General features: G+C 42.9%; 1 protein-coding gene across 1 annotated transcript in view; it reads left to right on the forward strand.

Annotated features, from left to right (window-relative positions):
• LOC308625885 (uncharacterized protein) overlaps positions 1 to 25,024 on the forward strand; it is a gene marked incomplete at its 3' end in the record, with an annotated part of 150,517 nt that overhangs the window by 103,793 nt on the left and 21,700 nt on the right. Inside the window, 9 exon segments of the mRNA XM_081250488.1 lie at positions 24 to 78; positions 82 to 174; positions 2,338 to 2,433; positions 3,468 to 3,619; positions 8,000 to 8,215; positions 9,146 to 9,284; positions 10,790 to 10,839; positions 10,841 to 10,905; positions 21,423 to 21,532. Coding sequence (XP_081106614.1) covers positions 24 to 78; positions 82 to 174; positions 2,338 to 2,433; positions 3,468 to 3,619; positions 8,000 to 8,215; positions 9,146 to 9,284; positions 10,790 to 10,839; positions 10,841 to 10,905; positions 21,423 to 21,532 — 976 coding nt within the window.

Consider the following 25,024-nt stretch of genomic DNA (forward strand, 5'->3'; position numbering starts at 1 on the left):
ATTCCCTTCTGTTTTGGTAGAAGAACATTTTTGGCAGCTGGAAATGCTCCTGCCTACCAGTCTGTCACAGATGACATGTAGCATGGGTTGCCGCCACTGAGCAACTCTCTCATGAAGAGCATCTTTGCTTCCCAGCTCAGCCTGCCACAGCCGCTGGATCCACAGAGCCTCCAGGTGTGTTGAGAGCTATTTTTTATACCAATCAAACGTGCATTGTGCTGGAATGCCCTTTAGCCTTGGTAGGCTCCCCTTCACTCACGTGGTAGAGTGGGCTAGGCCCCCATGGCCTGCTGTTATTCCCAGTCAGGGGCTCTCCCTCTGAACCGCTCAACAGGCTAATTGGGACAACAGCTTATCTGCTCACAGCTGGTAGCAAAACCAACACCTGATCTCTTCCATGTAATAAATAATAATGATAGCAATTACGATACATAAATTAGGTCAGCAGCTGAGTTTTGAACAGCCCCGTAACAACATGCGTTATCGAATGTAATCCTGGCAACTATTATTGCTCCTAGGCACTAACTATATTACCCACCTGCTACAACTAAAGAGTTTGAGGTTCTAGAAGGCCAGAGATCAGACTGCTGCATAGTCATGGCAACACTAGGTCACAAACTGTATTAGTTATCTATGGCTTCAGAGCAAATTACCCCCAAATTTAGCAGATTAACACAATAAACATTAATTATCTCATATAGTTTCTGAGGCTCAGGAGTCTGGGAGCAGCTTAGCTGGGTAGTTCTGGTTCAGGATCTCTCATGAAGCTGTGGTCAAGGTGCTGCAACTCTTTTTTTTTTTTTTTTTTTTATTTATTTATTTATTTATTTATTTATGGCTGTGTTGGGTCTTCGTTTCTGTGCGAGGGCTTTCTCTAGTTGTGGCAAGCGGGGGCCACTCTTCATCGCGGTGCGCGGGCCTCTCACTATTGCGGCCTCTCCTGTTGCGGAGCACAGGCTCCAGACGCGCAGGCTCAGTAATTGTGGCTCATGAGGCTAGTCGTTCCACGGCATGTGGGATCTTCCCAAACCAGGGCTTGAACCTGTGTCCCCTGCATTGGCAGGCAGACTCTCAACCACTGCACCACCAGGGAAGCCCTGCAACTCTTAATGGGAAGAGAATCAAAGAATTTGTGGACTGGGACTTCCCTGGCAGTCCATTGATTAAGACTTCGCCTTCCAATGCAGGGAGTGTGGGTTTGATCCCTGGTCAGGAAGCCAAAGATTCCACATGCCTCGTGGCCACAAAAACAAAACATAAAACAGGAGCAATATTGTAACAAATTCAGTAAAGACTTAGAAATGGTCCACATCAACAAAAATCTTAAAAAAAAAAAAAAGAATTTGTGGACATATCTATTTTTTTTGGCCTCACAGTGAGAACTTAGTTCCCCAGCCAGAGATTGAACCCGTGCTCCCTGCGGTGGAAGCTCAAAGTCTTAACCACTGGACCGCCAGGGAAGTCCCTGTGGGCATATCTTTAAAACCACCTCACAAGCCCAGATCTTTTGACTCCAAAACCTCCAACTTAATGTTTTTATGTTACAAAGCTAAGCCAAGTAATGCCAGCATCAACCCCATGTAAGTCTCACACTTCTACCTTCCCTAGCTACAAGACAGTGACTCTTGGCCCAAGCCTTGACCCTCATTTAGACCCGAAGACAGGGTTGGACCTTGACCATTGGGCCTGCTCCTGCTGCCTTTGAGTGTTGCCTGGGGTTAGGTGGATGCAGGTGTCCTGGCTCCCTGCTACCTGAATCGACTCCAACTCTAGGAATTGTCTGAAGCCAGTACCGAGTCTGGAAGTGTAGAATGGGGTCAGGTGGACAGGCCCACTATATCCAGGACTGCATGTCATGCCCCAGGGAGTAGGGGATGCCTTGGCTGTTGGACAGTGATGTGGAGAAGACAGAGGCCCACGTGTAACATTGTGGCATTGGTTTTGAGTTGATGCCTAGAACTGGAGCACAATGGAGATAAGGTTTAAGGTTTGTAATATTGAAAAAATTTGAGTAAGTTTATTTTTTTTATTATAAATATGTACCATTGGTTTTATACTATTCTGGGACTTCTAAATACTGGTGTTGACTATTTACACTGAAATCTTAAGTACCCTCTGTGTTTAGTCACTTTCTGAAAAATCAGTTTAAAAAATAAGATTACTACTCTCTCCTGTGCATCATCAGGGACTATCCATCAGGAACTATTTCTACATAATAGAGAAATCATCCCACAGTGTTTTGATGTGCAGACACAGACATCTTGTTCATATACAAATGTCTATTTCTTATGGACATTATTTTGCAGCATTATTATATTTATTATTTGGTTCTTTTAGGCATTTGTGCTGTTCCCTTGGAGAGCATTTCTGGAAGATGGAGGACCGTTTCCAGTTACAAGTAGCAGCCCAGATACCCTAGAATATAAGATGCAAGTAGGATAGGTCTTCCCACTTGTCAGAGAGAGAGCCGAATGCAGACTGCAAAGCAGGTGCCATTGGGTCCATAGGTCTGATCCTTCATACTCTAGTCAGCGGTGAATAATTTATGAGATAAGCAAGGTGTTTGGTTATAAAACTGTAAACCCAGTGCTGCAAGGTGAGTCATGTTTTCTTATGACAGAAGAAAATCATGGTTTCAGCTGGCATCAGACTTGAAACAGCTGAAATACTCATGGCTAATAATGATCTGGGGGAGTGGTCATCCATTTCTGGTCACTCTCGGGAACTCTTAGAGTAACTCCCAGGCTGGCAGTTCAGAGACGTGTGACTACTGACCAACCTACAGTAGTAGGAAGAGAACTCTTTAAGCAGGACTCAAAGGGAGAACTTCTTTCAATTATATGTTTCCCCCTGATTATTTAAGCAAGTATTATTGTGTTTTCATTTTTTTAAATAGAAAATATTAAAAAAGTATTATTAACAACATTAAAGTCAATGACACATTTGCTTCAAAATAATACGGAGGTGGGGAGTGATGAAGATGTGGCAGGACTGGCCATAGGTTGGTGGTTCTTAGGGCCGGGTGATGGGAGCTATTCTGTTTGCTTTTGTATGTGATCAAAATTTTCCATAAGTAAAAAGATTTTTTTTAAAGTAAAATAGTAAGAATGGTTTAAAAAAAATTAATCATAGTCCCCCACTAGGGGATGGTCACAGTTCATTTTGTTTTTTTTCCAGTATTTTCCCTGTGCATACATGTATCACACTATGCATGCACCACATACGGACACCACCATAAGGTTTAGGAAGCTTGGACTTCCACACAGAGCCGAAAGTCTGATATGTTCAAGGGGGACTTTGAGCAAGATATGTTGCTCTGATTTTTATGGATTTTTTTTAATAGTTGAGAGCATGGGGCTTGTAAACACAACTACTCCTAATTTTCTCCCTCAAAACCACATGTAAAGGATACATAGAAGTGTTCAAAACGGATGTTTTGGTTTCATTTTGTTCCTTTTTGTTTTTAGCTATGCCTCTGTAGGCTGAGTGACCGTGACCTCAAGGTGGCTCATGGAGAGGTGGCGCGCAAGCAGCTGCTAATGGAAGATGTCCTTCTGAGTAACTATCATATGATCATGGAGGGTCCCCCAGGATGGCAGGCCACGACAAAAATACGCAGGTATTCTTGGTGAACGGTCTACGTACTTGACCAGTGCTGCGTTGTACTGAAGGACCTTTCTATCTGGGGGATGGACTAGATAGCTTCATCCATTCCATAGCCTCTCCCAGGGTTCCAGGACTGTGCTTATGCCACATGGGAGCAGCAGTGAAGCAGGGGTAGCCCGTGAGAGCCCCTCCGAAGTACGTTCTTTCACAGCAAGTCCCATGATCAGTGGTATATCTATTTCTTTTAATTTTAAAACTAGAACAAACTTCATGGGGGGCGGTCCGTTGAAACCAATTTGAACTCCAACTGGCTGCTTTTCCTTGTGAGTCTCACACATTTCGGGCTGGAGTTGGCAGGGTATGACAGAGGCCCCAGGTGAACATCTCCAGCCTGGCTCCTGTCTGCATCACTCCCCTAGCCCATGGACTCCTAGGCAAGCACTCCCTTCTCCGGACTTGTCTCCCTGAAGCTCTAAGGTACCAAGAGCCAGTAGTCCCCCTAGTATCATAACTTGAAACAATTCTGCATGATTCTGGAACTAGACAGAGACTTGTCTGGACATGGGGTAAGCTAGCCAGTGCCCCCATTTAAAGAGTCCCCTTTTCAGAGCCAAAGTCTCTGCACCAGCCATTTCCATTTCCTTACCTTCCATCTACTCCTTAGAAACTGTGATCTGTCTTCTTCCTCATCTCACCAAGACTGCTCTCACTGAGAGCACCGTGGTCTTTGTCACTAAATCTCCTGGATACTTTTCAGTCCCCTTCCAACCTGAACCCTTAGCAGCATTTGACACAGTGTGTCCTTCTTGAAGCCTCTCTGCCCTTAGCTTCTAAAGCACAACTCTCTCCAGTTTTCCTCCAACATCGTAGGCCATGCCTTCTCAGACTTCTGTGTCAAGTCCCCTACCTCTGCCCATCCTGAAAATGTTGCTTTTTGGGTTCTGTCCCACTTCCACCACTGCCAGGGCTGCATTTTGACTTCCATGACTCTAGCCACCTTTGTCTTTGTGGACCCATTTCTCCATCAAAAAACATGAAGTGTTATAGTTTACAACTGTGTTAATATAAAGAAAAATATATTAATATCATAAATTATAGCATTTTATTCAACCTAAATATTCTTTTTTTTCTGATTTTAAAAGAAATTAAAACATTTTGTGGGCCCTAAGCACTGTGCCTTCTGTGTCTAATCAATAAGTTGGCCCTGAACACTATTAATAGAACATTATTAATTAATAATATCTATGATTGAGATCTGTTCAGAGGCTTTATTAACTATTAATTTCTTTAATTCTCACAATAATCCCATGAGGTAGGTACTTTCATTATTCTCATTTTATAGATAAGAATACCAAGACTCAAAAAGGTTCAATGATATGCCTAAAAGTCACTTGCCGAGAGAGAAAAGAAACCCAGGTTCCAGCCTAACAGTCTGGCCCTGGAGCTCCCTCGTACCCTTATCCACGATATTGCTCCACTCCTCCCCCTCTCCATGGGCAAACCCAACTACTTTTATAACTTGGATGGCTTTATGCGATGACTCCAAAATTTACATGTCTAGTCCAAATCTCAATCCTATCAGATTCATATGTTCAACTGCCTTGTTCCATCTCAGAGACACTGTGTCCCAAACTGAGCTCATTTTACTGCCCCTAAATGGGCTCCTCCTTCCTTATTCCCTGTCAGTTAACCACCATCTGCCCAGTTGCCCAGGCAAAAAAAATCTGGACACCCACCTTTGATTTCTGTCTATCATACCCCACAATCAGACACCAAGTTCTACTATCCTATTATTTTAATATCTTTCACGTTTTCTCCATCCTCCCTCAGCACTCCCCTCCACCAGTCCAAATAACTGTCATCTCCTAATGCTGGGCCAAGATCATAACCTCCAAAGGACTCCCTGTATTCCCTTTGCCTCCTTCACGTCCATTCACCAGGATAATATTTTAAAATGCAAACCCGATTGTGTCACTCCCCTCCTATAACTCTTCAATGACTTCCAGATGCCCTGAGAGTAGAGTCTGGGTGCCTTAACCAGATCTTCACAACCTGAATCCTGCCAATATCTCTACCCTCAACTTCTTTTATATTGTCAGATGCACCATGCTCTCTCCTCAGTACCTTCATGCAAACTGGCCCCTCTGGTGGAAAACTTCCCTGTCCTCCCACTCTCTGCTTCATCATCTGATTAACTCCTACTTATCCTTCAGATTTCAACTTCCAAACCACTCTTGCAGAAGCTTTATCTGATCTCCCACCTTTGAGCCAATACCCCTCTGTGCCAGTTAGGGTGCACCTGCTAGAAGTAACTAGTCATGCCTTAAATTAGAAAGTGTATTAATCTTTCCAAACAGGTCTAGAAGGAGGCAGTTCATGTTGGTGCAGGCACCCAGCTCTGCCATCCTGGGTATGTCAGCAAAATGTCTCCCTCATCCTTGTAAGATGAAGACAGGAGCAAAAAAGCTTTCTCCTTAAGGGGCTTTGTCTTTTTATCAAGAAGGGAAATCTTTTTCAGAAGACTTCCAGTAGATTTTTCTTGTGTCTCACTGGCTAAAACTGAGTCACAAGTCCATTTCAGGCCAACTAGTGGAAAAGGAAGTATGTTAGATGTGCCACTGAATTCCACAGTGGGATTCAGTGCTTCACCCAGAGGGAGCATTTGCAAAGCTGGATATAGACCAAGTAGTGCCAAGACCAAGAAGCCTGCCAAAGGGCCCTTTGGTCCTTCTGTTTACTCTCTTTTGGCCCTGTTTCTGATGGATTACCATCTTTCCCTGACAATTCTACCCTCCCCTGCCTTGTTCTTTATCCTGTTTCCTGTTCCTTCTCCCATCCTGTAAAACACTTAGGAAGAGAAGACTTCTCTTAACAGGAATATATTAACAAGGTAAGTTTGCTTTTAAATTATTATTTATTTTAATTAGTTTTATTTTATGATTGGTTCCATTTAAGAGTATTTCAATATTCATAGACAAAAGGCAGCACTGGAATTTATACTGCCTGTGACTTAGGACTCTAGGTTTCCTGTCCCAGCTATGCCACCAGTTCTATGGCCTCTTAGACTTCAGTCTCTAAGACTCCCAAGTGAAGGTGATGGATTAGCTCAGGACCTTTAAAATGGTCCCAGGAGCCCTGGGTTCCTCAGAGGCACCTTGGGGCTTTTTGAGCAGAGGGGCCCAACTACATGGCCTGTAGGCAGCCCCCTCCTTGTCACCATGCTTGGCCTTGGTCTGTTGGATATCTTGGGTCACTGAGTAAGATTTCATTTGCTGAAAGGCTTCTGAGGATAAAATAAATTTGGAAACGCATGAATTAGCTGATTGTTGAGGAGGTAGGCTACTAGGTGGAAGGGTTGCCAGCTGTTGGCAGGAGTTCACTCTCCCCTTGGTCTTGCTTGTAGTTCTTCCCCTAACCACCTCTCTTTCTGGTGGCCCCACCCCCATCCTACCCTCACCATATGTTAATAACACTGATCTAGGGTCCAGTTACATCATGTGGTGGTTCTTCCTGTTCCTGGCCAGGAAACTTGAGTGTCCAAGGTGTTGTTACCTGAATGTCCTCTGAGTCCCTTCCTGTCATAACATCATGGTCCAGGTGTGCAAAGGAAAGCTCCTTTTCCTATAACTGAGACACTGTCTTCAGGCTGAGAGTGGGATACAGGTTCCCCTTCTGTCTGTCACTCTCTGGGTATCCCTGGCCCTCACATCGCTGGTGCAGGAGAGCAGGGACCTGAAAACCTTATTCCCTTCACGTCCTCCTGGACTCACAGCAGCCCCTCAACAAACACTTATTTAAGGAAAGCACCAAAGAATGAATGAACAAATCATAATTTTAAAGTGAAATTTCCTATTGAATAATAAATTCAAATCAAGAGACATGTTCTCTGCCTAACTTTTAAAGGATGGGAGGAGGAATAGGAGATAAGATAAACTTAAGTTTCCATTTCCTTACCCATAAAATGGGTAAAATCCCCAATTTAAAGTTATAATATAGCTCTACCATGATGGGTTGTTAAATCTTGAGTGTGTGGAAGAGCTCTTTCCAAAATGCAGAGGCTAAACATGAAAGGCTCAATTTTTCAAAGGCAGATAAAATGTTGGCACCCAAGTAAAAGAGTTTTAAAGTGAGTGGTTCACAGCTCAAGCAGAAAATTGAAATGGAGACATTTCTCTCCTTTCTATATACTGTCTATTCAGGAAGGATGCTTATACTCTCTAAGCTCTACATGTGCTGCTGGCCTGTAAAACATTCCTCCTGGGGAGAAAGGTCATTCTCCAAAGACTTCATTCTGCATGAGCTGAATGAATGTAAAAGGTCATCCTGTAGTGGTCTATGACTAATAAAATTAAAAAAAAGAATTTCTGTAATGCTTTCAGCCAGATTTGTCCAGAGTGCAAGGATTCAGAAGTCGGTTCCAAAGCAGCCCAAAGACCTCCAGGCTGCTGGGGGGCCCATGTGATGCAGTGATGTCCCTTGCTTTGCTGAGATCATTTCTGGTGCTCTGGAAGCAACTGGAAGTGCTAAAGGAGCACTGGGGCCGACTCAAGCTGCGAGGCCAGGACATCAATTCTCCCTCTCTCCACAAACAGTTCTCGGAACTCTATGGGTGAGTGTACTCAGGGGGAAATTCATGTGAAGGGGTTGAACCTGGGATCTGGCAGATTACTGCCCTTGCTCTGAGGGTGACATTTGGTCCATGAATTTGGTTTGCCTAGCCCCACTGATCACAGAGGAAGCTGGGCAGTGTGTCTCTATGAACAGTGCTTTACAGGAGAAGCTGAGTTCCATTGACTGCAGGGACAGCCCTAGATTCCACTGAGCAACACTGTATATCATTTTCCCAGAGTTCTGTCCCTGGGAACTGGTGCTTCTGAAGTGTCCCTTCAGTGCTAACTCTAAGCTTTTTAGCTCATAGGATCCCAGCGAAAATTGAGTGGGGAGTGCTGCTGCCGTGACCTCCTCTCCACTCTCTGCCCCATTAGACCCAAGTCTAATGAGTCTCTGAGAGCTTCAGGCCTCACAGCCAAGGTTACAGTATGGTGCAGCATGAGGTGTTCAGTCTGCAGAATGCTGGGTTGTTTTCTCAACTTCAAGCCCTGGCTGGGATGACTTAGCTGATGGGAAAGGCATGTGGTTTCTGCCATGTGTCTGTAACCAAACAAGCATTCACTAAGCACCCAGCCACCACCCCAGGACCTTACTGAGGGTATTAGGGCTCACTTTGGTGGCCTAGTCCAAATTGTCTATCTTATGAGTTATGACAGTCAGCTTTCCTGGTAAACAGGGAGTGAGAAGTCTTGTCAATATTTTGAAGAATGAAGACTGAAATTAAATGTGCCCAATGGGAAAAGGCCTAACAATTTAATATTGACTAAGGGAGTGGTAACTGTGGTGGATTTAGATGTCGATGTAAGTGGCTGTGATAAGTTGGGAGGTCTATGCATGATGACAGGAAACAGAACATGAATGAAAAGAATTGTCAGAGAATCTGAGAGAGAAAAAACGTTTGTTAATTTCTGTCTCTCTTCTTTAATAGAACTGACATTCTCTACCCTAGCATGAAAGCTATAGCTAGGCGGATAGGGAAAGAAGATGAATTTGAAGGACTTATAATAAGTAGTAAGTCTACTCTTCCCTCTAAAGGAGCTTCAGAAATTGAAATAAAAACTCAGCAGGTATGTAGGAGCTATTTTTTTTCTTTTTCTTTTCTTTTTTAATAGATCTTTATTGGAGTATAATTGCTTCACAATACTGTGTTAGTTTCTATTGTACAACAAAGTGAATCAGCCATATGCATACATATATCCCCATATCCCCTCCCTCTTGAGCCTCCCTCCCACCCTCCCTATCCCACTCCTCTAGGTGGTCGCAAAGCACCGAGCTGATCTCCCTGTGCTATGCGGCTGCTTCCCACTAGCTATCTATTTTACATTTGGTAGTGTATATATGTATGTCCATGGCACTCTTACTTCACCCCAGCTTCCCCCTCCCCCGCCACCGTGTCCTCAAGTCCATTGCAGTAGCTATCTTGAACTTGACTTGAAAATTTGCTTTATGACATTAGCATGTAAAACTACAGATATACCCAAGTGGTGTTTTTTCTAAGAAGATAAGTGTTTATTGAGGGTTTGTAAATTGCTGAACAGACTCTGAGGAAACTCAGTATGTAAAGGTATGTGGGGCTTTGATTAAGCAAATAACTACCCTTTAACATCTCAGTTCTGTAAGTCTAGGTTTTCATATTTTTATTTTCCTCAAATTAAAAAAAAGACAATAGAAAACATAACCACTAGCATCTTAAACATAAAATCCTGCACACAGGTATCCCCCCTGCAACACGCACACTCATGGAAGTGGAATATTTAAAATAGCTCCTGTGATTGTTTTTCTGAGAATAAGACAACACAATTTATGTACTAGCCTATTTGGTGTGTGTTGATGGTCTATGTGGAGGGGTTGTTTTCCCAAGTGTTTGTTCCTCTCAGTCCTGGGATGCAGGCTCTGCCTGGCTGTGCTTATTGTAACAGGGAACAAAGACTCTAGCTGGTTGGGTGTAAGTGCAGAGGTGCATGTCCACTGAGCATCCAGGAGAACTCAGCACTCCCCCCGCCCTGCCCCCTGCCCACACACACACCCCAGTCCCAAGCCCGTTGCTTACCCTTCTGAACTCTGCTTCCTCTCTAGCACCTGGGGTCCTCTGACAGGGAGAAACGTGGGCTTTGCAAGCATAATGGGTAGAGTAAGAGCTCAGGGGTATTGGAACACAGTTTTTTCTTGATCATGTATGGAGTTTTAAATCTTCCTGTGAAATACTCCTTGGTATCTAAATTGAGTTTCAGACCTAAGCGCTTCTTATAATAACAGCTCACGAAATTCCTGTCCACATTTAGAGACTCCAAAACACAAGAGGTTGCTTCAGACATTGAGCACTTTGCAATTTAGCATAACCTGGTAAAAAGGGATATATTTTATCAATCAAGATGTGGGACAGGAAAAATAGATGTCTGTCTCCAAAAATGTGCATCTACCCAACTTGGTAACCCCAAAAAAGGAACCATTTCTTCTTCCCCAGGAGAGAGTAACAAAAGGACAGGACCCAGCCCAAGGCCCTTACGCAAGAATTTAGGAGCCTAGGGTGTAAGCCAATAGTGGAGAGTGGCTCTCAAACTGCTTACTCTAGCTTCAGAAACTTCTGGAAAATCTTGAAATTCATATGATCCAGGAGGTATTAAGTTAACAGAGAGATAACACTGGTTGTATCAGAAAAGTCCAAGGAGCAGCATACTCTCCCTATAGGTAAAGTATGTTTTTTTATTACTTTATAAAATAACATTTTTATTATTTTTTCCTAATTATGAAAGCAATCCATGTGTCCATATTCATGGAAAAACAAAAACACTACAATGCCCAGAAAATAGTATAAAAATTACTTTTTAACACCTTGGCCCAAGAAATAAGTACTTTAAAAAAAATTTTTTTTTCATGAAGAACCTAGGGGCAAAACGGGAATAAAGACACAGACCTACTTGAGAATGGACTTGAGGATATGGGGAGGGGGAAGGGTAAGCTGTGACAAAGCGAAAGAGAGGCATGGACATATATACACTACCAAACGTAAGGTAGATAGATAGTGGGAAGCAGCCGCATAGCACAGGGAGATCAGCTCGGTGCTTTGTGACCACCTAGAGGGGTGGGATGGGGAGGGTGGGAGGGAGGGAGATGCATGAGGGAAGGGATGTGGGAACAGATGTATATGTATGACTGATTCACTTTGTTATAAAGCAGAAACTAATTTAAAAAATAAATAAATAAAAAAATTTTTTAATTGAAGTATAGTTGATTTACAATGTTGTATTAGTTTCTGGTGATTCAGTTATATATTCTTTATCAGATTCTTTTCTGTTGTAGTTTATTATAAGATATTGACTATAGTCCCCTGTGCTCAGAGAGAAGTACTTTTACCGTTTTGATATATATTCTTGACTTAAAGAGCTTTTAAGTAGAAAACATTTGTAAACTTCAGTCTCTGCTGATTAACTCATAGCTGAAATAAAGTTGAAATGGGGGAAACACATAAAGCTTTTTTTATATATAAGCGTATATAAATATATATCTTAGAAATACATATATTTGGGGTGGGAAGACAATCAAAATTGTTTCATTTGAGGTCTAAAGTCAGGGTGACTTAATGGGCAAGTGACTAGTACACTCCCACAGGACTCTCACAGGGGCACTTGGGGTTTAATGCTTTGTAGGTTCCATCTTGTACTCTTCTTTTTCACTTAGGATTTGTATTTTGTAAGTGGCATCCAGGGAGTCAATGTAGGATGCACCAAAGGCTTGTAGCCTGGGCTCACACACACTCCTGCTGCCTCCCCACCTTGCCAGGAGGAGTTCTCAGCTGCCTGTTCCTCTGCCCTCTGGCACCCCAGGCACCACTAACTTCCCCCTCACCATCCACATCCAGCAATGGCTGCCACTCCCCACCCAGTGGGGACCTGAGCACAGGAAGGGCATGTGTGGGGCATGTGTACCTGACAGCATTTCAGGGACCCCAGACTGGCAGCACCAGGCTCTGTTTGATGGGCGACTCGCTGGGTGTGAGCTTGTTGCCCATCCCTGGGAACCTAGAATATCCCAGGGCAGAGGTTGCAATACCCTTGGGGTTGCCCATCCGCGGTAGATAGGAGCAATGGGTCTGCAGGAAGAGGAGACGCCCAGCTCAACTTCTTCACCCCTGGCTTGGCATGAAGCCTCAGTCCAGTAGCTAGTAGACCAGGTACATTCATGCACCAGTCACAGGGCGGGGCCCCTGGTGCCTATGAAGGTTGTACTTGCCCTGAGCGCATCCCCATGCCAAGGATCCAACATTAAAAACAAAAACACTGTGACAGGTCAAGAGAGAGACTGAAGAAGAAACAAGAACATTTTAGATTTTAGTACCTTTAACGACACTTTTTTCCTGCTTTTTGAACAAGGCCTGCGTTTTTATTTTTCATGGGGCACCATAGATTATGTGGCTGGTCCTTTCTGAACTACAGTGTCTACTCCTAACTCCTACTAATTCTGTAGGAAAATCCACAACCTTTGAGCTAAGGGGAGTTGTTTGACTAACAAAATAAATAATGGTTTCCTTTTGAGACAAGGTTCACAGACATTGTAATGTTAATTAATAACCTCTGTGGGCATCTAAGACACTGTGGTTTTATCAGTGCTTCGAGCAACTGAATTCTGTAAGCAGGACTTTGGGAAAAGGCTGTGCAGTGAGAGAGCAAGCCCCCACCAAATGGGCATCTCTGTCACCAGAGAGTAGAGTGTGGTTGAGCTCCGATTACAGAACATTTAACAAGACACAAAGCGTCTGTTGTTTGTGCTGTGTTTGCTGCATCCAGGCAGTTCCCTTCTGAGTCCTTGGAGAAAATCCACAAGCACAGGGCAGGTGCAACCATCTGCACGTTTCAGGGCTGTGATGCTTCTGAGACGTCCGGGTGGGGGCCCAGGGGGGGAAGTGTCTTTGCTTTGCAGCTGTGCTGTGTGTTGCCTTGTGCAGGGTGCTTGTCAGCTGTGCTTGGAAAGAGCCTTCAGTAAGGGGCTGATGGGAGTCAGGCAAAGGGGAGGGGTAGAGTTATTTTTAATGGTGGTAAGGTTGATATTACCAAACCTTACCAAAACCTAGAGTATACTGGCCAATTCTAAAGTCTTGTTCAGATTCTGTACTCTTAAGATTTTTTAAATAAATGCCAGTAATGAGGGTGTTTTGTTATTGTTGGTTTTTGTTTTTGAATCATGATTCAGCATGATTTGGTGGAGAGGCCTGGGTCTTCTCCTGTGCTGAGTTCCCGCACTACAAGTGATGGAGTCGCCACTGTGTGCTAGGGGAGCTTTTATATTCTTCGGCTTAGTGTTCCTGAGACCTCTGTGGGCTGAGTATGTGGAAGAGGGTGATAAAACCTTGGAACTTGGGCTTCCCTGGTGGCGCAGTGGTTGAGAGTCCGTCTGCCGATGCAGGGGACACGGGTTCGTGCCCCGGTCCAGGAAGATCCCGCATGCCGCAGAGCAGCTGGGCCCGTGGGCCATGGCTGCTGAGCCTGCGCGTCCGGAGCCTGTGCTCCGCAACGGGAGAGGCCACAACAGTGAGAGGCCCACATACCGAAAAAAAAAAAAGAGAAACCTTGGAACTTGCACTCACCTACTGCTCATCTCAGCAGCAAGAAACAGCCATAGTGGATTGGGCTTCCAACAGGGTCTGCTTCTTCATGAAGAGATCACCATTTGTGGTCAAGGTTAGCTTGGAGCTAGGTGTTTCTCCAGAGGGAGTTGGGAATGGAGAGTATTGAGAACAGGGGACATCACAGGCTTGAATATTTCTCCCTTATTCCCTTCCCTCCTCCCCACCTTGTCTTGGAGCTTAATCTTTTTATACAGCTTCTGAATGAGCTTCCAGTTTGTCAGTGAGCATCTGAAAATGTGGCAGCCACACCTGGTCTGGTGCTAGTTGTTGGTAGCTTGTGCTCCCCTGAGAGTGATCAAAAGCAGCCCCAGATATCCTCACTCAGCCTCAGGGCTTGCTTAACAGAGAGATGGGCTCCACTGATTCAGAAAGGCTCTGCCATTCCCCCATCTTTGACATTTTGGCATTGAAGCAATTTTTAATTGATTTTCTAAATTTCTCTGAGCAGTTTATAAGGCCAGCAGCCTCCAAAGTGGAGGCATATATCCCAGGGGTGTGGGAAGAAAACACTAGAACTTCTAAATGGATTACGTCTGTATGTACGAAGCCCATGTTACGCTCTACACTAAGGTGTCCTGAAGTGGCCCCGGGGAGGCAGTGCACAAGAGCATAATAAGCAAGAGGAGAGTTGACATACTAATCCTAGTACATGCTTATCTGTAGCCACGTTACGAGGTTCAAAAACATAACCTAGTCCCATCTAAGAAGTCAGACCAAATGTTGTTTTAAGTCAAACTATTGGGAACGTGGATGGAGATTCATTCTTATTGTTGATGAGTCTCACCCTATGTACATCATGCTTTGCAATAGTAGCCATTGATAGTACTGGAGGTAGTTATGAATACATAAACAGACATATGTTAAAGGTGAGTGAACAAAAATGCTTTTCTCGAAGGAAGCACAATCAAAACATTTGGGAGAACATGGGCTGAGTCAGCATTTCCCCAGCAGTGTGCCCTGGAATACTAACTCCTCCGCATGTTAATGCAGTAGTTCTCCCAACCCCCCTTCACTAACAGACTCATGGATTACCTGAAGCTTTCCATTCCCTTGGTAGCACAAGCCAGCAAAGTACTCACTAATCACAGCCTTTGGGTTGCATATGTTTACCTAGCATCATGGATCGTTGTTTGCTCCAAACCTGTTTGTGCCAGTTTTACTTGTCATTGTGTTTGAGTAATTTAATTATTATGTAAACCAATGAAATAGGAGTACAAAAAGAAAGATCTGTTCTCTAAAAACTAAGCTGAAATAGATAAACTATGGTACATCCAGTCAATGGAATATTACTGAACGCTAAAAAGAAATGAGCTATCAAATCATGAAAAGACATGAAGAAAGCTTAAATGTATATTACTAAGTGAAAGAAGCCAACCTGAAAAGGCTACATATTGTATGATTCCAACTATGTGACATTCAAAAAAAGACAAAACCATGGAGACAGTAAAAAGATCAGTGGTTGCCAGCAGTTGAGAGAGAAGAGAACAATGAATAACAGAGCACAGAGGATTTTTTGGGCAATGAAACTATTCTGTATGATACTACAGTAGTGGATACATGCCATTATACATTTGTCCAACCCATAGTTTCACAAGAGTGAACCGTAATGTATACTGTGGACTTTGGATGATAGTGATGTGTCAATGTATGTTCATCAGTTGTAGCAGATGTACCACACTGGTGCAGGATGTTGATAACCGGGGAGGCTGTATGTTTTGGGTGAGGGTGCAGGGGATTTATGGGAACTCTCTGAATTGTCTGTTCAATTATTCTGTGAACCTAAAACTTCTTTTAAAAAAACGAAAAATGATGCTTTTGGATTGTTTCATGGTCTTTAAGATATCTCTCCATAAAAAGAAACATGCCAAAAACACACACACACTAGAAATTGTAGACCACACACTATGTATTATGATTTATAGAGGAAAGACGGTACAGAACTCCAGTGAGTGGGTACATACAAAGAAAAAGCCTAGGCTCTATGTTAGAAGATTGGCAAATGTTTGTATATTTGTGGGTTGTTTTTTTTTTTTTTTTTTTTTCGGTACGCGGGCCTCTCACTGTTGTGGCCTCTCCCGTTGCGGAGCACAGGCTCCAGATGCGCAGGCTCAGCGGCCATGGCTCACGGGCCCAGCCGCTCCGCGGCATGTGGGATCTTCCCGGACTGGGGCACGAACCCGTGTCCCCTGCATCGGCAGGCAGACTCCCAACCACTGCGCCACCAGGGAAGCCCTATTTGTGTATTTTAAATTTAAATAAAATGTTTAAGATAGTGCATGTCATTTTTTAAGCATTCTCTGGTTTAACAGACTTCTTATGATTGACAAACCAACTCTTAGTCTTGATTGCATTGGACAGGAGGATTTCTACTGTGTTTTGCAGGGGTTAGGGAAGAAGGGTTTTATTTGCTTTTTAAAAATAAGTTTGGGAAACTGGGAGTAAATAATGTTAGAAAGGTTCCTTTACTCCAGACTTTCTCAGAGCCTTTACTATCCTACTGTGTGTTGAATCTCCAGAGAGAGAGTATGAAATGTTCTTTGAATTTATTTGACCACAGAACCCTTTTATTCCCTTGGGAATATCTTTCATCACCTCAAAGAACTAGTGTTCTGGGAAGCAGTTTGAGAAACACAGGAGTACAAAATTCATACATATGCTTGAAGCAGTAAGGTTTTCAACCTACCCATTGCCTCCAGCCACCCAGCTGATCAAGAGGACAACTGTGATTGGCAGTTGTGTGCCTTCAAATTTCAATTTTGCCTTGGCTTAGGATGCAGGGGCCGCTCAGGTGCAGAGCGTTGGTGGTTGTGTTAGAGAAGTGAAGTGCTGCCAAACCAAGCTGCCCTTCAGAAGGAGGGGGCTATGTGGGTGTGGGGTGTTCAGAGAGGAAGAGAGGGGAAGTGGTTTGGCCACCAGGAAGTCAAAGTTTCCTTCAGTTAAATGACCTAGGAACAGAGTGAGAGGGAAGAAAAAACCCTAATTGTACCCCCAGTGTGCTATCTCCCTCCCACCTCCATGCTTTATCTTAAAGAAGCCATGCACACACACACACATAAAATGGGACACATTTGGAGACCACCAACACCACCTGGCCAGGAACTGTTTCTCTTGGATGAATTCTTCTCATCCTGACTTCACCTGACTCCTGCCTACAGATGCAGGTGCATGTCTGAACTTGAACTCAGGAGGAGGAAGTATGCTGGGAAGAATTCCCAACACTTCAGTAAAATATTACCCCCTCAGCTGAACCCATAGCTAAACCCCAAACCAACTCTGTGGGCATTTGCCAGGTGAAGATCCCCAAACTAGAAGTGTGTGGCCCTCGCAAGGATTATCTGTGAGCCAGAGACCTGCCAGGAGAGTACCCTGGAAAAAGTATCCAGTTTCTTATCTGAACATTTCTGAAACATACATGAACTCTGTCTTGTCAAAGTTTAGACTTATGGAAGTCTTAAACATCTTAGAAGTATGAACTTCTAGGCACAACATTAACTCTTGGATTTTCTACTTCAACTATGTTAGGACAGTGGTGATATTTCTATTCACCTTTATTATCCTAAAGAAAAAGCAAAATCAGATTTAGTTGTTTATGATGGAAAGTAGCCAATTGTAGAAGAAATGTGGAATTCCATTTTGAAAAACAGGACCCCTGATAAATAATAAGTGCAAATACCGGAGGCTCCTGCTCTGTCATATCCACATTTCAGGGAGGATTTTGCTGGATGCTTGCTGTTGTGTGCACTGAGTCTCCGGTCAGAAAATGAAAGTATGAGTAGGAAATCTCATCTAAAATTAGAAACAGGTGGGGGCAGGGAGAGGCCCTGTGGGTACACTTGCTGGTGGCCAGCCCCACCCCCAACAGAAAAGGGAGTGGGGTGGGGCTTGGCTTCCACCTCTGATGCCCTAGGGCTCTGTCAGTTTCAGGACTCCCCAGGAGTGGGAAGAGGAGAGAAATAGGTGAGTGAGGTTAAGAGGTGCAAGCTTCCAATTACAAAGTAAATGAGTCATGGGGACGAAATATACAGCAGAGGGAATATAGTTAATAATATTGTAATAACTTTGTATGGTGACAGATGGTAACTAGATTTATGGTGGTGATGATTTTGTAATGTATAGAAATATTGAATCACTATGTTGTGCACCTGCAACTAATACAATGTAGTAGGTCAATTATACCTCAATTAAAAAAAAAAAGAAAAAGACTCTCCTGGGGCCACGCGCGAGGAAGTAGGCCTCACACAAAATGATAACGTACACAAGTACTTTTGCTCTTCCATATGGAAGTTAAAGAGTGTTGACATACTTCACTGTTCCAGCACTGTCATATTATTTTTAAATTTGATTTTATTTTTTAACAGATAATGCATTTACCTGGTTCAAAATTCAAAATGACATAAAACATATATATTGAGCAGGCTTGTTGCCACCATTGACCCCCTTCTGCCACCCCTATGTAATCATCTTTTTCAGTTTTTAATATATCCTTTTCAGTGCTTCTTATACATATACTATTTCATTCTTTTATTCAATACCTATTTCCTAAGCACCTGCTAGTTTCTAGGATATATATTTTAAGCACTGTTTTGGGCATACAGTAGTCCTCCCTTTTCTGTGGGGAGTATGTTGCAACACCCCTAGTGGATGCCTAAAACCAGGGATAGTACCAAACCCTATATATAGGGTTTATATAGTATACTGTGTTTTTTTCCTATACATACATACCTACGATAAAGTTTAATTTATAAGCTAGGCACAGTAAGAAATGAACAATAACTAATAATAAAATCTAACACTTAAAACAATATATTATAAAAAAGTTATGTGAATGTGGTCTCTCTCGAAATATTGTACTGTACTCACCCTTCTTCTTGTGATGGTATGAGATGATAAAATGCCTATGAGAGGAAGTGAGGCGAATGACGTTGGCATTGTGATTTAGCACTGGGCTTCTGTTGATCTTCTAACGATAGGTCAGAAAGAGGATCGTCTGCTTCAGGTGACCCTGGATCATCGGGCCATTATGACATCCATGGTTGGATGTCAGGAGGAGACTACGTTAGTGGTTGGGGATCCTGGGTGGGACGTGATGGAGCAGGATGGCCCAAGATTTAATCGTGCTACTCAAAACGGTGCTCAATTTAAAACTTACGAATTGTTTATTTCTACAAGTTTCCATTTAATATTTGCAGACTTCAGTTGACCACAGGTAACTAAAACTGCAGAAAACAAAACCACGAATAAGGGAAGACTACTGTACATCCTAACTATCATGGAGCAAAAATCCTTTCTCTCATGGAATTTATCATCTAGAAGGGGGTAGACAGACAATAATCAATGAACATAAGAAATAAGAAAATAATGGAGTGAGGAGGATAGTGGTGTGAAGGTTCAAAGGGGCACATTGTAATTTTAAATAGGGTGGTCAGGATAGACTTCACTGAGAAAGTGACGTTTTGAGCAGAGTTGAAGAAGGTGAGGGAGTTAGCTATGTGGGTATCTGGGGGAAGAGCATTCCAGACAGAAAGACAGCCCATACATAGGCCCGAAGCAGAGCATGCCTGTCATATTCATGGAACAGCAAAGACCCAAGTGTGGCTGGAGTGGAGAGAGTGAGGGAGAGTAGTAGGAGATGAAGTCACAGAGGAAGCATGAAAGGACAACAGACTGTGCAGGAGCTTGCAAGCACTTTAGTGCTTACTCTGAATGCGATGGGGAGCCTGTCCCAGATTTTGAGTCGCATGATCTGACTTATATTTGAATAGAGTCTCTCTGGCTGCTATGTTGGGAACAAAGGGTGGAAGAAGGGAGAGGCTGGTTTTGAGGCTATTGCAGTAATCCAGGCAAGAGGAGATGGTGAATCAAACAAGGTTGGGAGCAGTGGAAGTATTAAGTGGTAAGATTCTGGGCATATTTTTAAAGTAGTCACTGATGAATTGGGTATAGAGTTTGGGAAAAAGAGAAGAGTCCATGATGACTCCAAAGCTTTTGACCTGAGCAATTGGGAAAACTGAATTGCCATCAGTTGAGATGGCAAGTTAGGGAGGGAAGATCAGAAATTTAATTATGCACAAGTAAAGTTTGAAATGCCTTTTAGACATCCAAGAAGAGATGCCAAGTGGATATTAGATCTAAATTTGAGGGTTGTCAGCATACAGATGGTATTTAGCCATGATACTAAATGAGATAGCCAAGGGGGTGAGTGCAGATAGAAAAAACAAAAACGGTGAACCAAGGGCTGAGTCCTAGGACACTCTAATGTTAAGAGCTGGCGGTAGAGGGGGGAGGCAGCAAGAGGAACCTACAGGGAACAGTGAGGTAGAGGAAAACTAGGACAGGGTGGTGTCCCAACGTCTGGTGATGGAAGTTTCTCAAGCAGGAGGAAGTGACAAATTATGTGAAATGTTATTGGCAGTCAAGTAAAACCACTGGCTTTAGCCATGTTGAGGTCACTGGTGTTTATGACAAAATCAGTTTCAGTGGAGTGGAAGGTAAAAGCTGTGTGAGTGGGTCTAAGAAGGATTTTGAGAGAAGTCACAGATATTAAGTATAGACATCTCTTTCTGAGAGATTTGCTAGAAAGGGAGCAAAGAAATGAGGCAAAAGCTGACAGGGGAAATGGGATCAAGTGGAGAATTTTTATGAGGTGGGAGAAATAATGTATGCTCTTGTGAATGATTCAGGAAAGAGGGGAGAAGTGATGATATCAGAGAAAGCCAAATATTTGGACCAATGGCCTTGAATAGGCTTGAGGGGATGGCCTCTCCCTTTATTGTTATTTTCTGTATCTTTCTTATGAAAGATAGCATTTTATACCCACTTTTCTACACCTTGCATTTTCCTCTTAATCTATGGTTCTTTTCACATCAATACATGGAGAAATTCTCTTTTTTTACAGCTGCATACTATCCCATTGGAAGGATATACTACAGTTTGTGTGTTGTTTTTAAGTTTTTGCTGTCCTCAGCAATGCTATTCTGAATAACTGTGTGTATGCCTCATCACATATGTGTCAGCCCTGTTGCTGCTTCAGTGCAGGAGCTAAAAGTTCATCTTCTGCGGCTCTCAACATTTCTAATCTGTGACTCTTTCTTCTCTCTTTTGGATTTCCTCCTCTTTTTTTATTAACTCTGCATTCAAATTAATTTTGCCTTGTAACACCAGGAATGTACTTAAATAGATAAATATAATAGCTCTTCATTTATTTCTGATAGTTGTGTTAGGTCAAAATAATTGTTCAGATACATATAGGGACTTTATGAAAACAGATGCCATATAGGATCAATAATTACATTTGGTTTGGGATTTTTAGTTATGGTAACAAAATATTGTTCACCAGACTTCAGAGGTACTTTTCCGAATCTTTTCATTAGGAATCTTGTTAGAGATCTTCCTTATTCCCATGTTCTGGAGGATCCTGTGTCCTCAACCACCACCTCCCCTCCCCTGCCTCACCCATTAGTTTTTGTGTATTTGGAAGTGACAGGCGTGTGTCCAGTATTATGTCTCAGACAGTTGCCATCTCGTAGCTATTAAAGGTTGTTCGATATTTCCTGGTACTAGTGTTGGTATGTTTCTCCCCTAGACCTTTGGAAACACCAAGTCATGAGAGAAAACTTTTCAGTTATCAGACCACAAATAGTTGAAAATTTTGTACAGAGATTACTGGAGAATTACCAGGATGGTGGACTAGAGGTATGAACTGAAAATTAGTCATTCTAGAGTGTGGTTTGCTTTTTTTTTTTTTTTTTTTTTGTACATAAACCCAAACAAGAAAGACTTTCCCTTCAACACATCTCCTAATGCTTCCCTTACTCCCTTAGAGTTGAAGATGTGAAAACTGAGGCTGTACTTGAGAATGGACTTGAGGATATGGGGAGGGGGAAGGGTAAGCTGTGACAAAGCGAGAGAGAGGCATGGACATATATACACTACCAAACGTAAGCTAGATAGATAGTGGGAAGCAGCCGCATAGCACAGGGAGATCAGCTCGGTGCTTTGTGACCGCCTGGAGGGGTGGAATAGGGAGGGTGGGAGGGAGGGAGACGCAAGAGGGAAGGGATGTGGGAACAGATGTATATGTATGACTGATTCACTTTGTTATAAAGCAGAAACTAATAATAAAAAAAAAACTGAGGCTGAACTCAAAGTAGAAATCACATGTTACCATTTTAATTTTGGAAAAAGACTGATTTCTAATTAAGTTGGGAGAGTAATTAGACTATGCATGTTGGCTAATTTCAGATTTGGCCAATTTTTTAGAGTAACCTTGGAGTTTATGGATGAGTTATTTTTAGCAACATTTCCTGTTATTGATTTTTTTAGTATAAAAATTTTAAGAGAAAAACCAAAATAGTGTATGAAATCACTACCTAGAAGACTTCTTTAAATGTGCAATATGAAGAAAACATAACAGCTCAGAAAGGTAACATTTTCACCCCTATTCCACTCCATCATCCCCAGTTTCCTCTCCCAAAGGAAGCCAGTATCAACAATTTGTATGTGTGTATATGTATTTGAATTCATAACAACTCCATATAATATGTATTTAACAATAATATATATTTAATACATACAACAGGCATACACACAGTCCTTGGAGTTTTTAACTGTTTACTATTGACAGGAGGTGCCTTTCTAAATCAAAGGAATCTGCTGAAAAGGCAGTATAAGAATGTTTGTGGATATTTGTCCATAACAGAGTTTTTAGGCTCTTTAAGAAATTAAGCCTTAAGTGCAGTAGGTAGCTGTGAATCCAGTTTCCTTTGAAATTCAATCATTTTTAAAAGCCTGCCTTAGAAAAATGTGCTCAAATTTTTGGACAACATTTTCTCCACATTTACATTTTTCTAAGCTCTCCAAATAGTCCCCATAATTTTATAATAAGCACTTCAGTTCTTATTTATAAGGTAGAGAATTCACAAGCTTGCTTAGAGATACACTATTGCTCAGAATTTACATGTATTTGTTTTAAGCTTTCAATTATACCCAGTGTGCTGCTGTGTATTCTGATGAGGGGGTGAAGTAATTCCTCTTGGATCCCTGCAGTTCAGTGATTCTCAAGCAGAAGTACAGAGGTGATTAAGGTGGGGTATGCTCAGAGAAATGTTTGAATCAAAAAATTTTGTGGCTTTCCTTAAAAGGAAGGAAATTCTGACACATGCTTCATTATGGAAGATATTCTGTTACGTGAAATAAGCCAGTCACAAAAACATAAATGCTGCATGATTCCACTTACATGAGGTACATAATGTAATCAAATTCATAGAGACAGAAAGTAGAATGGTGTTTGTCAGGGACTGGCGGGTGGGGGAATGGGGAGTTAGTGTTTAATGGGTGCAGAGTTTCAGTTTGGCAACACGAAAAGAGTTCTAGAGATTGATTGCACAACGTTGTGAATGTACTTAATGCCGCTGAACTGTATACTTAAAAATGGCTAAAATGGCAAATTTAATGTATGTTTTACCATGATAAAAAAAGCGAACAAAAAGTTTGTGGCTCAAGATCTGCTCATCCCTTATCTATGTACTTCACCCCAACATTGAAGACAGGATCTTCTGGGAAAGAAATGTGAGTATTAGTAAACAGGGCAAACCTAGATCAGGCACAGCTGAAACTGAGGGCACACTGAAGAGGCTGGTATCAGCCTGCGGTTGTCTTGGAATAACAGGACCCCAGAATGTTAGGTCCCTCCAGAGTCTGTGCCTGGTGGGCTTCTAGTCTCTTCTGGATCATCTGCAGTGACTGGGAGCTCACTGTCTTTCAATCCCCACCCATACCTCCCCACCCCCATTCCTGGCAGCTCTTGTTTCAGGCACCTCTTACTGAGCTGGATTTGGCCTCCCCACTGCCTCCACCATGGATCCTAGTTCTGTCCCTGGGACGCCACAGATCATGGTTCTGACCCCTCACAACAAGCCTTTAGATATCTGAGGGCAGGTCAGTCAGAGAAGCTCAGTTGGGCCATTGCTAGCATGTGTGAATCTTCTGTAAAATTACAAGTTGGGCCAGCTCCAGGAGGACAGACCCAAACAGGTGCCCCTCTGGGTGGTGGATAACAAATATTTACCCCTTCCTTCAGGCGGTACAGCCTATACCAGGGCACATGGACAGGGAAATGGTGCTCCCCTCAGCTGGGTGCCCCTGCGCAGAGCAGACTGCACTGGTGTGCAAGGAGAGCCTGAGCCCCGCCTTCCCTCCTTCAGCCTAAACCAGCTTCCTTTCCTTCAACCGCTATGAATGGCCCACGCTCCTGGTCAAGATCCTCTAAATTCAAGGTGGTCTGGGCAGCCAAGAGCACCCTTGTCCTGGGTGCTCTGCTTTGATGAACACCCATGGATGTGTTAGGTTTTGTCACAGCTGACTAGTTAGGCTAACAGCCACCTGAAGCCCACACACGGCCTTCAGGCCTCCTGCTACTGCCTTATTATTAGCCTTGTTCTTGTTCAACTTGGTCCACTCTTTGAACCTCTTGAAATCTTTAAAACTTTGGATTTTTATCATCCAGCATACTGTCTCTCCCTTCCAGGTTCATGTCAGCCTACCCTTGGTATCCTCCTTCAAGCCTTTGATAACAGTGTATGAAAGGACAGGCCCCAAGTGCTGTGCTACCCACTCTGGGTCCCCTCCAGTCTTAACAGGTACTTTGGGCACAGTCTTTCAGTGACCAGAAACTCATCTGGTTGTCCTTTCACCCGGCCCATGTTCTCCGTTTGTCCAAAAGGACATCATAAGAAACCTTCTCAGATGTCCTGCTGAGATCCAGTTACACTGCATCTGCTATATTTCCTGAGGGAAAAGTTTAATCTGATCTGACTATTCTTGAACCCATGTTGGCTTCTTGTGATTTTTGCTTCCTTCTCCAAATTCTAGAACACCAGCCTTTCACAATCTCGGCCAAATTTTGTACCAAACACACTGGCCTGAAGTTAGAGATTGACCTTTTTTGCAAATCAGAACTGTACTAGTCTATTTTGTGGATTCCAGAACCATTTCCATTTATATGCCAAGAGTCATTCACTCATTCAGCAAGGGTTTATAGATCTCCTGTTTTTTCTCAGGCGCTTTATTAGAGATATAAAGGCAAAAGGTACAGTTTCTGCCCTCAAAGAACTTATGGAAAAAGTTAGGTGAACCAGCAATGTCCGGAAAAGGCTCTTCACATTAAGTACTTTGGTAGAGGCACAA

The sequence above is a fragment of the Mesoplodon bidens genome, assembly GCF_964165515.1.
Source record: "Mesoplodon bidens genome assembly, chromosome: 12".
NCBI lineage: Eukaryota > Metazoa > Chordata > Mammalia > Artiodactyla > Ziphiidae > Mesoplodon > Mesoplodon bidens.